Source organism: Hyaena hyaena, unplaced genomic scaffold (assembly GCF_003009895.1).
Source record: "Hyaena hyaena isolate Hyena2069 unplaced genomic scaffold, ASM300989v1 scaffold_608, whole genome shotgun sequence".
NCBI classification, from domain to species: Eukaryota; Metazoa; Chordata; class Mammalia; order Carnivora; family Hyaenidae; genus Hyaena; species Hyaena hyaena.
The window spans coordinates 1,050,646-1,064,689 of NW_024081243.1; the positions used below are offsets into that span (position 1 = coordinate 1,050,646).

Here is a 14,044-nt window from a genome sequence, read left to right on the forward strand (position 1 = left end):
CTGCCTGGGGACTGAGGGGCAGGCTGAGGGACATCTGTTTCCCTCCCCGTCTCCTTCGCCCCTACCCACATTTAGCCAGAGTGGTCCTCCTGGTTTTCCTTTTGCATTTTGAGTTTCGATGGAAGGGTTGGGAGGCTAAAAGAAACTGGTGATCGTTTGGACCTGGGGCTGAAATCAACACTGCGTGCAGATTCTTACTGCCTGTTCCATTGTCCTTCTCTTCAAGCAGCCTGAGAGATCTCCCTTCCCTTGAACTGGGCCAGACGTGGTGGCCTTGAACATGTCTCATAACTATTATGGCCCTGGGGTTGTTTCAAAGGGGGTGAGTATTTTGGTTATCATTTTGATAAAGCACCTGCAAACAATGTGATCACTTAACGGAGGAGAAAGTGGGAAGAATCCAAAGACAGTGTGGTATTTTCTAAATTTTTTTTAATAGTTTATTTATTTTTGAGACAGAGAGAGACAGAGCATGAGTGGGGGAGGGGCAGAGAGAGAGAGGGAGACACAGAATTCGAAACAGGCTCCAGGCTCTGAGCTGTCAGCACAGAGCCCAATGCAGGGCTCGAACCCTCACAAACCGTGAGACCATGACCTGAGCCAAAGTCGGACGCTTAACCAACTGAGCCATTCAGGCGCCCCAATAATGTGGTATTTTCTAGGCAGGATGAAAGTGCTTTTAGACATTGTGGTGAATAGGGCTTTGTGATGGTGGGCTGACATGTCACCTCTGCCAGTCACAGAGGTTGCTAAAGGAGGAATGTGATTTAAGTTGAAACTGACGGTTACGTTTGGAGGATCAAGGTCCCCAATGCACCTCAATGGCTCTGAAAGTTATGAGAACCATGTGTAAGTGAAACCTACTAAAACCCTGAAATTGTTCTCTTCTGCTGGTTAGGAAAGATGCTGAGCTTTAAACGGGCTGGTATGTCCTTTGCTGGTTTCCACAAGTGAGTGCAGAGCTACACGATTAGCAACTGCGCGATTCCTATCTTGTTGTGGTAGAAAGCTCAGTGTGCAGGCCCTGAAATAACTGTTTTCCAGTTATACTGCCTAAAAAAATCATTCTCTCCTTTTCAGTTCAGTACATATTGTACAGACAGGCTTCATAATATTTTTGGCACATTTCCTCGTGTTTTTTTTTTTTCCTGAAGAGTTTTCTTCTCCCTGAAATCGCTTGCAGAGTGAGAGGTCAGCTATTTCTCCTAAGTATTTCGTCATTTCAAAGATTTTCAGAGAGAAGTCATGTGTCCAGTGGACCAATAATGGGCTAGCTCAGAGGAGGAGGGGAGATTCCGTATCATGGGGAGAGGGCCACTTCTCCTACTTCCTCTGGGAGGTTGTCACCGGCCACTCTCCAGGCCATTTGATCTTCTGTTTCTCAGAACCACTTGAAGCCTAGCCCGGGTGCTTCTTCTCACTCTTCCTTTTCCTTCTTTCTTCCACCAAACACTTCCCGGATGCCCATGTCAGGTACTGAAGTAGAGGATGTGTACTTGTGTGGTGGGGGAAAGAAGGAAGGACCCAAAGATGAATCGGAAGCCAAACTGGCCCTGAGACAGCATGCAATCTAATGGGAGAGGCCAGGCCAACTCACAAGTGATACCAAGAAAGGCCGCTATGCCCGGCGAGAGGTGCTGGATGGGGAAGAACTGTCTGTAATCCTGTGCTACCTCTTGGTGCATTTTGTCTCTCCATTTTTAATGCCCCCTCTTTAGAATGAACAGCAGCTGTTTTTGCTTGTCTACCATCCATTTCTCCTTCTGGTAATGGCATCCTGGTTTTGCACTAGAGACGGCCCAGTGGGACTGCTCATCAAAGCGCCATGGGCTGCCCCTGCTACAAGTTGGGTATGTGACTCAGGGTCAACCAATCTCTCTTTCACATTCGGCCACTGAATGGAGATGCAAGGGTGGAAAACGGTCAGAGCCGACTTTCCCTTAGGACCACGTTGATGACACGGCCATGGTTCTCTCCGCCTGGATTTCTGGAACTATTCTGGGTCCTGTCGTAGTAAAGTTGGCTCATTCAGCCTTTTCAACAATCCTATAAACTACCTTAAGAGTCTTCTAATACATTATTATTATTACTACTATTATTATTATGACCTTAATTAGCTTGGGTCTCTTTCTGCTGCTTGCATATATAAACCACTTCTAACAGATTCCCTTCTGGAAGTGAGAGACTAGTCCTCATAGTTCTTCTCTATGACCTACCAAGGGCCCTACACAGAGGAGATGCTCAGACAATATTGGAGTTGATAGTTTGACAAAATGTATCTTGGGATGAAATGTCCTCCTTGCCCAGCTGTGGCTTATATGGGAGCTTGGTCACCATTCCAATGTTTTCCTTGGGCTAATTTAGTGTAAGGTTTTGTTCTACCCCAGCACAATCACAAAAGCAAAGATGAACTCTTGCTAATAGCCAGAGAGATGCATTTTGCCTTAGTGACACAGCACAGACTTAACAAGAACTACAGGAAGTCTCATCTTAGAAGGTTAGGGTTGGGAGGACCTTCAAGGCCATCAGGCCTAAGAGACAGTTGCTTTATAGTGAGGGTTTAGAATTGGAATGGCTCTAAATACTAGTCAATGCCTCTGGTGAACACAGTAGCCCGATGAACATCTTTAGTCACCAGACTACAAGTTGCCTCGCTTTGTGGCATCATCCAGAATACAGTATATATGAATATTTCTTGTAAATTAACTCACAGTGTGTATGTTCTAATGGAGACTGCAAACTAAAAAGAGGCAGTGGCAAATGCTCTTGTAAACGGAAAAATCCTGACGCAGGAAACAGATGAACTGATTCTTAGAGGAGATTCTCAAGGACGAATAGCACTATTTCTGTACAGTTTTTCTTAAATAGACAGGAGAGCAAAGGTACTATTTATACATTACTCATGTATTACTAATACCAATATCTGCACCTACATCTGTATCTATATATAGATGGATGTTCCTTCCTGCATGGTTAATAATAGTCTCCACTGGGGAATCCCACAGTCCTACCAAAAGGAAAATTCTACAGGTATTTGAACCAGAGCTATCTATGAAAATGTCAAAGAATGTCTACAGTGATTGATGTTAAGAAAACAAAAAGCAAGCTGCAGGATAACACAGTTTAGTCGTATATTAAAAAAAATTAAAAAGTCTATCTGGAAAGATATATTCCAGACTGTTCAACATAGTTAAAGGAGGTCAGTGAAGACTTTTGGAAGCCCCACGAATCAAGAAGAGTGGCAGACTCCCCCCATTGCCAGGAAATTCAAAATCAAGCATACCAAACAGTAAAAGAGATGCCAAAAGTCTAAGTAAATTCTGATTTTTTTTTCATAATGAGTATCTTAGTACCTTTAGAAATAGCACATTCTTCTAAAACAATGTCAGTGTTCCTACTGGCCTGACCAGGCACATGCTCACTTGTTCCCTGGGGTCTCATATAACAGGGCATTCACCTCTCCTACTTATTGTACGTACTCCTATATTCTAGATTCTAAAATAATGAGCATGCAGTAATTTTTATAATTTTAAAGTGACGCAATAGGTGCGCCTGGGTGGCTCAGTCAGTTGAGTGTCCCACTTCGGCTCAGGTCATGATCTTGTAGTCTGTGAGCTCGAGCCCTACGTTGGGCTCTGTGCTGACAGCTCGGAGCCTGGAGCCTACTTCGGATTCTGTGTCTCCCTCTCTCTCTGCACCTCTTCCACTTGCACTCTGTCTCTCTCCCTCAAAAATAAACAAACATTAAAAAATTAAAAAAATAATAAAGTGATATAAATATGGGGAAAAGGAACACAAGGGAGTGCTGTGGGTACTAGATATTTCTACATCCCTATGAATGGTGGCCACATACTTATACAAAGGGTGAGAATTCATTAAGCCAAATGCTTGAGCACTGTGTGCTCTAAGTTATACCTCAAATAAAAACCATTAATTAATCCTATCGAATCTTTAATACTGATGGCACTTAAGACAGAAAAAGTTGAAGAGTTACCTGGACCAATACAAAAAATCTTTTCTTCCATCTCTTCCAGACATTCTTACCGATGGCCCATAAATACCTAAGGAAAAGGAAAAAGACCAGAGTTGCATTAATGCTTGAGCAACTGCACTGTTTCATTCACTTGACCGTGAAGCTTGGTACTCCTAAACGAGGAAATGCACACAGCTCAGAAAAGGAACGTGAATTTTGGCGCTGTGAGACTGAGGATAAAGAACAGAAGGCAAGGTTCACTTCCACTCCCAGAAAGAACTGTGGCCCCTCATCACACTTGACTTATATTCCTTGATTGATTCCAGAAAGCACCTTGGAAAATGTGGCACTGAGACTTAATTTTCGTACGTGCTAAAAGTCCATGAGATAGGAAGACTCCTGCCAAAGTTGCACGAGGGAGAAAAAGAATGCTCAATCCTACAACCAGCCCCTTCACCTCCCATCGATCCTCAGCCAGGAGCTGGCCCCCTCTTTTGCTGTAATTCTGTCAAACGTAGGTATATTACAGGGAGGAAATTTCAAGTCAACATAGAAAGTCCTCTCTGTCCTGTTCCCCTTTCCTCAAATGCTCTTCTGCTGATGGAAATTAAGCGTGATACAGAATAATGAAATAAGAGGAGAAGTAAGAATTACAGAGGAATAACTCAAAGCTCTCTCGAGATTTTATGAGCAGTCTTACTAATTCAATCGCGAATTACTCCGCTGGCTTGTGGATTGACACACCCTAAACTGGCCCTGATCAAGGAAGTGGGGCACCTGGTTTTCCGGCTCTACTGGACCCAGTGAGGAGAGATCTGGTCATATTCAAAAACATTCAGCTCAAGTTCCCAAGCTGGCTTTTTCTGCTATAAAAATCAACTGGACAACTTCCAAATCCTCCCTTCACCTGGAATCTGACAGAATTTCCACTTTGGAACATAAAGAAGAATGCACCCAATTAAAATTTATACTGTTTGACAAATTTCAGGGGCTCGGGGAACTGGCTGGTGGCCAAAATGTGTTCAGATCTTTACGCCAGAAACCCAGGAATCATCCTGGGTTTTTTTTTGTGCCCTCATCCTTAGTGCTTCATTACCATGGATGGCTGATTTTCACTTCCTGCAAAGTTCATCACTCTTCTCAGTCTCTACCCTTCACACCCACACTATTTCAGCCCCACCCACAGTTGTATTTCCATGGACAACTGTAGAGGAAACTTTTAATGGGTGTCAGGGACACCCAGAATGATTTTCATCCCCCTCCTGGCCAGGAGATGCAGCCTGCCATTTGCAGATGCTGTCACGCCTCTCCCTGATGAAACTCTTCCAGTGGGTTTCCCCTGTTTACATGAGGGGAGCCTCAAACTTCACCCACTCACATTCCACTTTCACGATCTATCCTGTATCTGTCCACCTATTCTATGGTTTACTTGACATATTCCTTCAAATTCACTTACGATACATGACTACATTCATTTTGAAAGAAACCTCAGGATAGTCTTGATCCACTAGTTATACATTATGTAGCTCACATTAAAATACATTATATTTTAATTTAGTTTGTAACTATTTAACGAACTAAATTAAATTTAATAGCTCGTAGCTATTTAACGAACATATGCTTGTCTATACATCACTAAAATGATTCTGTGTACCGTCAGTGATAGAAATACACTCAGGGAAATCACGGTGTATAGAGATAAAATCCAGCACCTTGACCTGGCCTGAAAACCTGCTCATTTTCTGGCCCTCCTTGACTGTCTAGACTCAGCATCAGCACGTCACATTATCTGTAATCCCTGACCACACCAGGAAGGTTTACACTTCTGTAATTTTGCACATGCCGCACAATGTCTTCTCTCAGCAACTTATGTTCAAATTCACATTCTTCCTAAGTTTCAGTCCCTACCTTGATGTCTTCCCCCCTGGACCTTGTTGATGATTCCTCTGTTCCAACGATTACACTGCTATACTTTGTTTTTCTATTTATTGTTCCTACTGGATTGTGAGCTCTTTGAGGGAAGGAACCTTATTCCTCCTTTCTAAATTCTTATTTCTAAATTCCTAGCACAGAACCTTGTTGTTCTTTTTAAATTCTTAGTATGGTTCTTGATACATAGTAGGAGGTCAGTCTATATTGGTTCTATTTCAATTGGTTTGGAAGGCCATGACCTTGGGAAACTAGAGCAACCTTTATAAATGCTTCTGATGAGATTTTAAAACAGCGCCTAAAGACGTGCAACCCATCACCAAGTTCTTCGGGGTTTTCCATCCAAAATACATCTCCACTTTTTCCATCCTCACTGCTGCTCCCCAGTCAAGCCACCAGGATGTCCCCCTGGGCCACAGCAACAGGCTCCTAACAGGTCTCCCTGTTTCACTCCTGCCTCTCCCCTGCTCAGTACAGAGCAGACAGAGTGACCTTTTAAACGGCTAAGTCAGATCGTGAATACACTCATTCTAAGTAAGGATAGAAAACTATGGAAGGATTTTGAGCAGGGTAGAGACATGATTCTATGTCTATTCAAGATGGTTCCAGGGGCTGCTGGATGGAGAAGGCACTGTGGATTAAAGGGGCAAGAGAGAAGGCAGGGAGATCAGCGAGGACCTGGTGGCAGTGGTCCAGGTTGGGGAGAGAGCACAGTGCCTGGCCCAGGACTGAGGCCATGGCAGTGGTTAGTTAGATGGCTGGTAAGTGCATCAGCCCTGAGGCCAACATGGTCAGCTCCACTGTTGAGTAGATTACCCAGCTGCAATCCACTGTCCTGGCCAGTGCTCTAAACCTTCTCAAAATAATATATTCCCATGTTCATGGCAGACATTGACATCAAAGGGAGGTGTGGCCAGGGCTAACGAGGGAGAGGGTTCACTGGCCTATAATTGTTAGCATTACCGTCTTCCTGTTCTCACTAGTTACTCTGAGATTCTGGGCAAGATGCTTAACCATCTGGTGCCCAGGAAAAGGGAATGTTTCTTCTCCCGAAGGGTTGTTGTGGGGATTAAATGAGATGATTCTTGTGAAATATACGCATGAGGCATAGCAGATAGTAGATACACAATAAATGTCAGCATTATTATAAACTATCTCTGTGTACAGAGGAAAGTATATCATTACTAGTAGTAAATAATAGCTAAATACGTGAAAAGAAATCTCAGACATATGGACATAGGAAAACAGATGAAATAAAAATCATATGAAGAAAGTAGGTGAAAAATTTTGTATTTGTAGTAATGACTGGCAAGGTTATAATAGTCTCCTGCTTTTCTGGAATTATATCTGGAAGCTACTACCCATTTTCTTTTTCTCCTTAACTTGAACTCACATAGGGAAATTCAGAACAGTTAACATTAAGACGCTACATCCGAGTTTGCAATTTTTTTTAACACTTTTTTAATGTTTACTTATTTTTAAGAGAGAGAGTGAGACAGAGTGCGAGCAAGGGAGGGGCAGAGAGAGAGGAAGACAGAGAATCCGAAGCAGGCTCTAGGCTCTGACCTGTCAGCACAGAGCCTGACTCAGGGCTCAATCCCACAAACTATGAGATCACGACCTGAGCCGAAATCAAGAATCAGCCACTTATTGGAATGAGCCACCCACGTGCCCCGACAAACTTTGATTTCCTTCCTGAAATGAGAACACAAATGGCTATACCAATCGAGCTTTTCTGGTGAAAGCCTTCTGAATGGGAAAGCTGAGTGGGATCACAGAATAATCAACAATCCTCCCTTGCAAAGTATCAGTTGCTTTGCGTGAAGGAGGGGCTTTCCCTCGGAGGTTTTCCTCAGAATTTATTGCTAATTTGGCACATACCAGAAGGTGTCAAAACCGAGAAAAACTGAGGGCTGCACTGTATCATTTCTGCCTAGTCAGCTCCGGCTCTGTATTCTCTTAGGTTGAACCGCGCTCTGTAGATAGAACGCGAAGTACCTGGAGCAGATGAGAGTTCTGTCATGGCAAATTCACTGGTGGCCTTCCCCTCAAGGTCCTCACACTCCAGACAGATCTAACTGCATGGGCATTAGCGGCTCTCACTCTCTCTTCGGGCCATCAGGATGGTGGACATCTGGACTTACAAATAAATCAGCATTCTAGAGTCAGGAGCAAAAGTTTAGCCTGGTGGTTGTATCTCGGACTCAGGGTAGAAACACCTGTGTGAGAATTTGGGCCTGTCACCAAGTGCCCTTTGGCTTAGCTGCCTGTGCCTCTGTTTCCTCGGCTGTGAGATGGGGACAGCGTACAAAGTTTTTGTGAGGACTGATGGAGGCCATGTGTGGTGAGTGATTAGCACAGACTGGCACATAGTAAGTGCTCAGTGATATTAGGTAATATTGTTGCTTATCGTTATCGTGAGCAGTAGCAATAGTAGAAATAGTAGTTCTAGTAGAAAGATGTCCCTGTCATTTTAGTTCTATGAGAGGCCAGGGTGAACTACAAATGACAAAACAGACGAAAGAGAAAGATGCTCTTGGGTCTTCGATGGCCCCCTGGCCTTAGTGTCCCTGTGTCCTGGGACCACTTGGCAGGGCAGCACCCACGATGATGCTTGTAACTTGTCATTTGCATAAAAAATGGGATGGCCTTTCTTCACCTGATGTTTGTGTCAATTAATTAGTAACTCTGTTCTATTTAGTAAGCATCTCCTGGGCTTAGAACTAGGTGTACAAATAGTGGGCACCCCACAGCTATTCAGGGGCAAATGTTTTATTGTATGTCTTCTCCCAGGATGCCTGGGAACAAGCACCCAGGGCAGGGAGAAGAGTACAGGGTGCCCCTCAGGACCTCTACCAGCATCACTTGCCCCTGGACCCCTCATGAAGGGGTAAGGATGGCTGAGAGGGACATGGAAACCAAGGACAGGCTGAGGTTTCAAGGGGGGGGGGGCTGTGGGGCCAGAAGTCGCTGAAAAGCCTAGAAAATGAGGAGTTGGCGCTGTTTGATCCAGGTGGAGAGTGAGGCTCGGTCCTAAGGGAGGAGGGGGCTGTAATGGTTTTCCTGTGTCTCTGTGCCACCGTGGTGCCCAGCCCATCACCTGTAGTCATGAGGCAGGGTCTTATTTATTTATTTTTCTATCTATCTACTCATTTATTTATTTATTTTTGCTGGAAATTCTTAGTGTGAACTTCTTCTAAGAAGAGCAGTCACACTGGGGCACCTGGGTGGTATAGTTGGTTAAGCGTCCAATTTTGGCTCAGGTCATGATCTCACAGCTCCTCGAGTTTAAGCCCCGTGTTGGGCTCTGTGCTGACAGCTCAGAGCCTGAAGCCTGCTTCAGATTCTGAGTCTCCCTCTCTCTGTGCCCCCCCCCCCCGACTTGTGCTCTGTCTCTCTCTCTCCACCCCCCTTTCTCAAAAATAAATAAATGTTAAAAAAAAAAAAAGTAGTCACATTAAGACAAAAAAGAGATTCTTTCTAGAGGCATCCCTCCCCTCCTTGGAGAGCGACTGAGAGCATGGAGGGTGCTAAGACCCCAGAGGCCCAGTCTTCCTGCCATAGCCTAGCAGGAAGAGGCCCAGGCTGGGGAGAAGCACAATAAATGAATGACAGCAAACACGGGTAATAATAATCTCCACCACCCGCTGTTCCACAGCTATAGCCCTTACCATGTATCAGAACTTGTTTTAAATGTTTTACATGTATTAACTCATTTAATTTCTCCCAACAACCTTATGAGGCTGAACTATCATGACTTCCATTTTATGCTGAGCAAAATGAGGTCCACAGAGGTTATGCAACTTGCCTACAGCTAGTAAGTGGTTATTGCCAAGGATTATATCCTAAGTAATTGACCTAACTGGCATTTACAGACAATAATACAACAAAGAAGATAAAAACAGAATCATAAAAATATTTAGTTAGTCCAAAAGAAGGCAAAAAAAGAAAAAAGAGGAAAGGGGAACAAAGGTCAGATGGAACAAACAGAAAACAAAAAGCAATATGACAAATAGCAATTTTTTTTAACGTGTCTTTATTTTTGAGAGACAGAGAGAGTGAGAGAGTGAGAGAGAGAGAGAGTGAGAGAGAGAGGGAGGGCATGCACAAAGGAGCAGGGGAGGGGCAGAGAAAGACAGAGACACAATCTGAAGCAGGCTCTAGGTTCTGAACTGTCAGCACAGAGCCCAACACGGAGCTCAAACTCACGAACCACACGATGATAACCTGAGCCAAAGTCAGACACTACCAACTGAGACACCCAGGCGTCACAACAAACAGAAATTTAACTTAAACCTAACTATATAAATAATCACAATATATAGAGATAGGCTAAACATCCCACTTTAAAGGCACCGATCTTCAGACTGGATTTAAAAGGCTAGAGCCAAATCCATGCTGCCTATAAGAGATGCATGTTAACCCTAATGGCATAAACTAAAAATGGAATGATGGAAAAGGTTTACCATGCTAACACTAGCTGTATTACTGTCACACAAAGTAAGTTTCAGGGCAAAGAATATTACAAGGGATAAAGAAGAACATTTCATAATGATAAAGGGGTCTATTAATCAAGAAGTTGTAATAACCTTAAAGCTTTATGCATCTGATAATAGAGTTTCAAAATAAATGAGACAAACACGGACAAAATTGTAAGAGGAAACAAACAAATTCACAATTGTAGTCAGAGATTACAACACTTCTCTCTTAATAATTGATAGAAAATTAGTAAGTGTTTAGACAATTTCAACAACACTAGCAACCAACTTGATCTAATTGACACTTATAGAAAATAAGCCAACTAGGGAGATAAAATGGAATCCGAGAAGCATTCCATTGGGCCAGTCATGGTAGTCTTGTGTGAGAGTCTGCACCACTCTGAGCGGTGTCTTGGAGACTGACAGGGAGGAGATAGGAGTGTGACAGTTGTAAGGAACAAGAAGTCTAGAGCAACAGCACAGCTAAGAAAATGGAAAAGAAGAGGGGATTTTAAGAAGCATGGCTGAGCTTTATATAAAGTGAATCCCCTTCAAGTTTTGTTAAAGCATAGCAGGAAAATCAGATCTGCCGTGAATTACGCCGGGTTGGTGTACTGCAGTTCACTGAATGAAACCAAAGTGGAATCAGGGGAGCTCTGTACTCCATTCAAGTTTCAGGTCCACCATTTAAGGTTGAACCAGAAGAAATAACATGATTCTAGACATAGCTCCAATGCCTCCTCTCATTTGGGCAAGTCTGTTCAGCACTCCACGTCTGTTTCCCGTGCATACAAAGTGGGAATTCATTCATTCACTTACTCACTTACGCAATCAGATTAATTTATTGGACTTTTACTACATGGCAGGCCCTGTAGTAGCTACTTTGAACAAAGAAGACAAAGGTCCCTGACGACAAGGAACTCACAGTTTAATGGGGGGAGAGAGACAACAAACTAATAAAAAAATATGTGATATGTGAGATGATGATAAGTGCTCTGCCGAAAATAAAGCAGAGTAAGAAGGAGAGAGGACACAAATGGGCCGGGAAAGGCATTCTGACAGGTACAGAGACATGCAGAAATCGGGGCGGGCCATGTGGAAAGTTGGGTGGGAGAGAAGAGGCATCCAAGGGAAAAGTGGGGACCAGGGCCCTGAGGTGGGGGTGCACCTGGAGACTTTGGGGAAGAGTAAGGAGGCTACTGTGGCTGGAAGTGCGATCAAGGTCATTTAGGTAGTGGAGTCTTTATCAGATAGGGCCTCGTAGCCATGGTAACAACACTGGCTTTGACTGTGAGATGGGGAATCATTGGAGGTTTTCCAGCATTTGAGTGGCAGGATCTGACTTGCATGTTAAAAAAATTACTCTGGCTTCGTGTTGAGAGACAGACTACGGGGAAGCAAGGACAGCCGGAGGAGGGCTGCTTAAGCAGTAAAGGCACAAGTGAGGGGGTGAGGGTTCAAGGTTTGCACCCCAATGGTGATACAGTGGTGGTGAGGAGAGGCTGAACTCTAGATTTCTCTCGAAGGTACAGTGAATAGATTTGCTGATGGACAATATGAGGGGGTGAATGTGAAAGGGAAATATCAAAGAGGACTCCAAAGCTCTTGGTCTGAGCAAGTGGATGAATGGAGAGGCCATTTATTGAGATGGGAGCATAATGATACCTAGTCCTTGTGAAGCTGTTTCAGGGAAGAAATGAGAAAATGCATGTGAATGCACCTGATGAACTCGAAAATACCATATGGATGTAAAATATGAAAAATTACTATCTGAGGAGTTGCTTATTGTCAAATCGGCCCCAATACTCACTTCTTAAGGCTCAAAAGCAGGGTTGACTTTCTGACTAACATTTTCCCGTTCAACAAGGGACGTTATTCTGAATGTCCCAGTCTACCCACAAGGACTAATTTACAGTCATTCTGATTTTTCCTTGTATGTTTTAAACACACATTTAAACATTAAAGTAGATAAAATTTATAACCTCAGCCATGCTTCTTGAAGACTCCTTTCTATCGTTCTTTAAGCTGTAACACTATGTTGATATTTCTCTCCTTCTCCACACAATGGGGTTCAAGAAAGCTCTTTTAAGTGTAAGTGAAAAAAACTGTAGTCCATAAGAAACCCTTTTAATTTCCTTGAGTCATCTCTTGTGGAACTAATTTTGTACACCCCTGATTTAGGCCACATTGGGTCTCTGACAGTGTTGTTAAGAAAGCTACCGTCTACTTTTCAGAGCTACTTTAGGCCTTCCTAGTATATTTCCCGGCAGATGGGTAATTTTTACACGGCAGTCTAGAAACACGAAATCGCTGTGGAAACTGTCAGAAGTTGAGTTACATATTTCTTCTGTCATCTGAGGGGTCAAGACAGCCTGAAATGTCTCAATAATTTTACAAATGAATCAACAGAAAAATTACTGAATTCAGATCGGTTAGTTCAGTTCTGAGCAGAGTAAATGCAGAGAATGTGGGAGATGGGAGTGTGTCCCCTGGGGAAATTACTACATATGCAAAGTTTGCTGTGGGAGTTAAATAAGGGAGTACTTGTAAAACTCCATACTAGGTGGGTTGAGCTGCTGATCCTTCAAGGACGTTTTTTAAAAAACTAAACTTTAAAAAACATTCTTAAAAAACTAAACTTTTGAGGACAGATACATTCAAACATATTTTTGTTCTGTTTCTCTCTTCAGTCTGTTCTACCTTCCTCATTTCTCTCTCTCTCTCTCTCGCTTTCTCTCTCTCTCACGTGCACGCACACGCCCTCCAACCTATTCATGCTCCTGTTCTTTAGCAAATAGTTACTGGGTATTTGGGAGCCAGTATTTTGCTGAAGACGCAGAATGTTTTCCTGCGTGCTCTAATGACCTAACCGAATTCTCACTGGAATGGTTACATCGAGAGGGAAGAGGTACATGGGAGAAATTCCACTTAACATTCTTGGAAGAGATACCAGGAGTATGATAAGAAGGAGGAAAAATTTGACTTCACAAACATTTCTTGAGACATCTTCATGAGATGCTAACTCAACTAGGGAGAAGCTAGCTGCCCCTCATCACGATGGTGGAAAAAAGGAGTGTGTAGCATGGGTCTGGCTCCCTCTTGCGCAGCTGTCCTCTGGCCACAGGCAGAAGAGCTGTGGAAGAATCCCATCTCTGGCTCTGGGAACAGGCTGGCCTCAAGATATTGCCATCCAAATTCTCCAAATCCCTGCCAGAGTGCAGGTGCAGTGCAGGGTGTCCAGCTTTTTGGGAGACCTTTTCTTTCTCTGGGATTCCCCATGCCTGACGCACTCTGGTGCCCTGACTAGGAGGTATCTTTCTTTTCTTGAAACCTTGAGCTTTCCATGTTCCCCAGAACATCAAGGCACCAACTCCCCAGAACATCATTCTTTGCTTCCTAAGCACATACTGCTGTGGTCTGTTCTTCTGCTGGGGTGGGTCCTTCCCGTCCTGATTGCTCTCTCCTGGGCCTCTTTAAATGCTTCTGTGTGAATGTGTCTTAATCACTGGCTAGTCCCTGGGTCTGGGTTTTTGCATTCCCCAAGCCTCTAGCACATAATCAATTCTCGGTTTTCATTTCCATTTTATCACTTTATTTTCTTATTTTTTAAAATGTTTATTTATTTAGTTTTGAGACACAGAGAGCACAAGCAGGGGAGGGGCAA

General features: G+C 43.5%; 1 protein-coding gene across 1 annotated transcript in view; it reads right to left on the reverse strand.

The window, feature by feature from the left end:
• LOC120248776 (calcium-dependent secretion activator 1) overlaps positions 1-14,044 on the reverse strand; it is a 268,332-nt gene that overhangs the window by 170,545 nt on the left and 83,743 nt on the right. Inside the window, exon 7 of the mRNA XM_039257246.1 lies at positions 3,995-4,061. Within this exon, the coding sequence (XP_039113177.1) occupies positions 3,995-4,061 (67 nt within the window). The remainder of the gene's footprint in view (positions 1-3,994; positions 4,062-14,044) is intronic.